Source organism: Nanorana parkeri, unplaced genomic scaffold (assembly GCF_000935625.1).
Source record: "Nanorana parkeri isolate BGI_ZX_2015 unplaced genomic scaffold, ASM93562v1 scaffold82, whole genome shotgun sequence".
In the NCBI taxonomy this organism is placed as follows: domain Eukaryota; kingdom Metazoa; phylum Chordata; class Amphibia; order Anura; family Dicroglossidae; genus Nanorana; species Nanorana parkeri.
In genome coordinates, this window is record NW_017306350.1 from 762,138 (window position 1) to 768,009 (window position 5,872).

The following is a 5,872-nucleotide window of genomic DNA, read 5'->3' on the forward strand; positions in this document are numbered from 1 at the left end:
GGGGACTGCAACTCTGTAAACCATGCTGGCTCCACCTTCCAATGCTTACATGTTGGCCCTGAATGAATGAGTTATTTAAGCTCAGCCACACATGCAGAGATTGACTGGCCCCGCAACATTAATTGGCTTGTTCATTCAGATCCAAGATGTAAACATCTATTGTGTGTAACCAGCAGCGGCAGTGCCCACTGATGACACACTTTTTACAGGTTGACAGGGGCTGTGGCAAAAAGTCCTATCTGTTTCCTAACCACGAACAATGCTAGGCAGCTTATGTCCACTGCTTCCTAGCTTCTGCCGCCCAGCGTCCTTCATTGCTAGGAGGCAGGCAGATCCAATAGAATGCATTTGCTCTATACCCTATGCGCATGTACACTTCAGCACTCTTCCCAGAATTCTGGACTTTTCGGTATTACAACTCTAAATGCTGCTCTAGTAAGTGTAGCTAAACTCACATGTGTATGGACACATTGGATTTAATAGAGCTGCACACTGTGGGTTTTTTTTTGCATCCATGTGCATGAGTCCTTATGGATTTAGTAAGTGGGGTTGAGACCAGATGTCACAGTGTTGCAGCAAACATAAAACCTGTGAAATAGCAACAGTGGGCAATCTGCATGAGTAACAACTATAATGATTATATTTGGATGTAAACACCACAGTAAAGTAATAAACAGATGTAAATCGCCTTTAGAAGCTATGTGGGACTGGATGGCAGAACTCTTGGGAAATTAACCCCTTCATGACTGAGGCCTTTTTTTTTCGCATTTTTTGCACCAATGTTATATTCCACATTTTAGGTCTGAAAATTACTTAAATTCCCCAGACATTGTATATTTGGGGATGGCCCCTTCCTGTTCCAACATGACGGCATATCAATGCACAAAGCAAGGTCCGTAAAGACATGGATGAGATTTTGGGGTGGAGGAACTTGACCGGCTTGCACAGAGTCTTGACCTCAACCCGATAGAACACTTTTGGGATGAATTAGACCAGAGACTGCGAGCCAGGCCTTCTCGTCCAACATCAGTACCTGACCTCACAAATGCACTTCTGGAAGAATGGTCAAACATTCCCATAGACACACTCCTATACCTTGTGGACGCCTTCCCAGAAGAGTTGAAGCTGTTATAGCCGCAAAGGGTGGGCCAACTCAATATTGAACCCTACAGACTAAGACGCCATTAAAGTTCATGTGCGTGTAAAGGCAGGCGTCCCAAAACTTTTGGTAATATAGTGTATCTGCGAAAAAATATCTACTACTTATACTTTAAAATGTAAATTGAACGGCAATGACTATCTGCAGAATTTTTATAGCCAGTGTAATGTTCATTCAGGAATTGAGCCAGTAGATGGAGCACATTTGCTATAAATGCTGTTCACTGCTTTTCATTACAGAATGTCCTTTTTATATTTGCTGGGTTGTCGTGCCAGTTCAGTAAGCTATTACACGTGTCTAATATGTCACAATGATCTTTAATTCCTAAGTGATTTTCAGCTCTACACTGAGTGGCCAGATTATTATGACCACCTGACGTTTGTAGGCAAATTCGCTATAATTAGCTATAATTTCACGCTGAAGTTGCTAGAGGGCCAGACCATTATAAATAGGGAAGCAGGCTGCTGTCTGCGGAAGTTAGTGGGGGTTGCTGTGGAGGGGGTGGTTGCTTGAGAGTTGCTGAGTTACTATTAACTCTCAAGCAACCAGAGACTAAAGTTATCCGGCATCTACCAATCCCCGTGGGTGCTGGATAACGGGGAGTTGACTGTATTTGCCTTGAGTTTTTTTTGTAGTAGTCTATAACTGTGGCCAAATAACCAACGTGCTATCTTTTGCATTTGTGAGGTGTGTGACCTTTGCACCGCACTTCAGAATTGTAAATAGTCCTTGCATTTAGCTTTTTCTACCCAAAGTTTAATGCCTGACTGCATTACATTAGTTAACAATTGAAAGACTAGTTTTCCTGAGTGAGTGAGTAAGTGGAATAGAGGGGCAGAAGTGACAGTATTTCACCTAGGATGGAAGAAAATTTGCAGGACCTGGATCTTCATAATGAATGCAGGACGAGCGTAAGCCTTTAGGAGGAGGATGCATTGGTGTTCCCCTAATGATATGAAAGCATCAAAGGTTTTCTCTTAGCCCTCGTTCATATGATCCTCCTTCACAGTCATGTATCGCACAAGATCGTATGTTGGAAATGTTAAGTTCCTAATGGCACCCCAACATACTTAGCCATCACATGTGCGTTGTATCACACCATACTGCATAGCAAACTATAATCATACATTGTGGTACGATGTGATGTTTAAAAAAAAAAAAACCTGCAGTTCTGTGTGAACAGGGGTTTAGGCAGAACTCTAGGAAGACTCCTGTAAATCCATGAACTTGGTGGAGTTTGATATACCTTTACATATCCAAATGTACATAATCTTGCAGCTATAATACCTACCAGACACCATAATCAAGTGTTGTTTTTTTGACAGTGCTGTGGACGTGGCATACATTTATTACTGTATGCTAGGAGCATAGATTTTCTGTTTCTTTTCATTGTGGTTTTACAGTTTAATTTGTCCATTTGCTTTTGGCAAAATACATCTGTCGACTCATTTATCTTTTGCTTTTTCTTAAGGGTTCATTAAATACATATCGGTTTTGTGATAACGTCTGGACCTTTGTTCTCAATGATGTAGAGTTCAGAGAAGTGACTGACTTGGTGAAGGTGGATAAAGTAAAAATCGTAGCTTGCGATGGGAAAAGTAAGTTTGTTATAATGGTCATGCATATATTTCTTTTTTTAATGGATGGACTTAAATCATACAGAGGCTTATATTTCGAAACCTAAATAAAAAAAAGTTAAACAAAATGCACTTTAGAATTCAAATTTAGATAGATAGATTGGGTGATACTGCCTCTAGCAATGTTCCATAATAGGGTGGAATATGTTATAGTTTGGCTTTGGGGAGAACAAGCTGCTAGGAGCCTCCTGTTCCTCTGGAAGCTGTCATTCCCCTCAGCAATGCCTTAATGTTGGCCATTCTGAACAGACAAAGTTCCAGGTAGTGTCCACTTTCTCCCACAGTCTTACTGGCCTGCTACTACAATGGACTGCCTCGTTGGCCAATAAGGAATGTGTGTCCATTAGAACACAATAGGGAATCATTACATCGGGTGCGCTGAATATTTACAAATTTGTTAAGCTCCCTGCGTTGAGACTTTGGTCCCACTTCTACTGGTGAACCAGTGGAGTCACAGAGAGGGGCAAGCACTGAGGCTTAGGAGGTAGGGCAAGGGTCTTGACCCTGGAATTTCTATATGTACAGATCAGGGTTTCTCTAAGGATTTAGGTGTGCAATGGGTAACTATAGAAAAATGTCACCAGCACACCATAAGTTGAAAAAGCAAAATATTTTATTGCCAATAGCTGTATCTAATTGGCAAGCGCTTCTGGGGCCTTGCAAGGCTTAGAGATGAAGGGGACTCTGCGAGGCCCCGAAAGCGCTTGCCAATGCGATACAGCTATTGGTAATAAAACATTTAGCTTTTTTATCCTTTTTTCACGCCATATTTGGTTTAAAGAAGAATTTCTGGTAAACCACATCTGTTAGTATTACGCTATAAGTGCAGCTATTTACCTGTACCTGCTTGTTTTCCAATCCACTGTTTAGTAGAAGCTCAAGACCTTCATCAGATTTTGACCTACCATAACCCAAATGCCTACTTGTGTGTTATGTGAACTTGAAAACATGTTAAGGCCAAAGTTCAATTGCTGTCCTGTTTGTCTCGCACACACTTATTCTTCAAGTAAATGTAAGGCCTGCAGCACATTTTTTTTTCTTTTCATGTATGAAAATTTTAATTCCTCCACTTTCTTAGTCAACTTACAAACCGTTTCTATATCTTCTGCTATCATTTGTAACGCATTCATGCCATGGATAAGCATATTCCCGCACTCAAGTTGTCGTTCCGCTGCTATTCTTTATCTCGACAGTAGGATTTTGGAACATTGCCATTGTTCCCCCTGCTGTCTATTACCAGTTGGAGAATGAAATGTTACCTGTCAACTTTGATTTCTTTTTTCAGACACTGGTTCGAACACTGCGGAGTAAGCAGAACAGGACACAATCTGCAATGGCTTCTGTTCAATTACAGCCTTTCCCTGAGAGCCATGGACAAGACTGTTTATTTATGTCACTGACAAGCTACCACATCCAAACAGGATTCCAAATATTTTGGTAATCTATTTCTCACCTCCATTTACACAAAAGGTTGTTACGAAAGTGTTTTTTATACAGATGTGAAGTTGCCTTTTTGTTTTGGGAAAATATGTCAAATAAACTTTTATTTAATAAATGTGTGCTGAAATATACCAGTTTTTAATCCCTTCTAAGGACTTCCTGAGCACAATGGAAAGACTCTAAATGTGTGGCATAATTTAACAGGTCTGTGAACTTGATACAATTATCTGCAATGTTTAAAATTACACCTTTTCTGATTTTTATTTGTGAATATTTTGAATAACTGTAGAACCAGTGCTGAATTGGTTGAGTATTATAGTATTAGGCCTTGTTCAGGGGGAGGGGGGAGAATCTGGCATTCCTGCAGCAGGAAGAGGCCAGGTGTTTCCATTCAGATGCGGCTGGCAAACCCATAGACGTTAATGTCATCGTGAAAGCGGCCACATCTGTAAGCGGCAGTCCAGAATAATCATACATTCGGTTTGGAATAGATGATTGTCGCCGGACACAGGATATCATATATACAATTGCAGATGCTGTCACCTGTTATTAACTTGCACAGCAGCCACATCTAATCAGAACACCGGGATTCCTGCTGCAGGAATCCCAGATTGCCCTGTGTGAACGAGGCTTGAGGAGTCCTCATACCGGTATTATATATACATTTTTTTTAAAAACTTGTGATTCTCCAGTGGCAGCCTAAATATCCTATTTAGCTGTAACCGAAAGGACACCAATTGCCCAAAGTAGTTCACTGGCTAAAACTCGTTTGGTATAGAATGGGGAAACCTTGTTAGGCTTTCATTGCTGTTTCCTTATTGGTATAGGTTGTAACTAGCGATGCACCGAAATTAAATTTTTAGACAAACTGAAATTTCTAAATGTCAGCCGAAACCAAAAATTTACTTTTTTTTTCTCCTTTTTGTTCTTTGAACTTTTTTAAATTTTACCAATAATTTTTTACTTTTATTTTTAACTTGATGATTATGGGCTTTGGGGAAATATCAGGGGTCTAAACAGCCCCCCTTCTATTTCCCTTTTGAAATAGAAAAAGAGAGGACACAGAGTCTTAAATCTAAGGCACCTCTACAGGGCACATGAGGGAGCTGCAAGCAATGCACTTATGGATGGAGCTCCCTCGTGGCCCTACCTCCAGCCAACCTCACCTCAAGCTGACACTCCGCGCCAGGCAGCATATTTGGAATGGCTACTTGGTGCGATAACTGACCGCGCCTAGCTAAAGCTGAGTGCCTAGTTCAGCTTTAAATATAATGTGGCATTCAAAAAGAAAGCCGCACTAGACCCCTCCCTCATTACATATTGCAGCCTCTAAAAAAAGGGACATATACTCACCTTTCCCCATTCATTTTTAATACAGGAATTAGGGGGGGGGTTGCTGATTCCGCTGAGTACCCCAAATCTTGTGAGAGGATGCTCCAACACAGTACAGGATTGTCTTCTAGCTTGTTTTTAGATACTCCACATTCCCAGGGCCTAAGCTCTGCAGGGAAACGCTGAGGATAAGGCAAGTATATATAATACTTTTTGATGGGCATTTTTGTTTACTGTAAAGCTTATTTTTTTTTTTTTTTTTTTTTTTTTTTTTTTTAAAAAATGTTTTTTCGGGCCACCACAG

General features: G+C 40.7%; 1 protein-coding gene across 1 annotated transcript in view; it reads left to right on the top strand.

Moving 5' to 3' along the window:
• Nucleotides 1-4,355, top strand: part of GTF2A2 (general transcription factor IIA subunit 2) — a 12,934-nt gene extending 8,579 nt beyond the window's left edge. Inside the window, exons 3-4 of the mRNA XM_018552275.1 lie at nucleotides 2,631-2,757; nucleotides 4,082-4,355. Of these exons, the coding sequence (XP_018407777.1) occupies nucleotides 2,631-2,757; nucleotides 4,082-4,107 (153 nt within the window). The 3' untranslated portion in view covers nucleotides 4,108-4,355. The remainder of the gene's footprint in view (nucleotides 1-2,630; nucleotides 2,758-4,081) is intronic.
• Nucleotides 4,356-5,872: the final 1,517 nt, after the last annotated feature.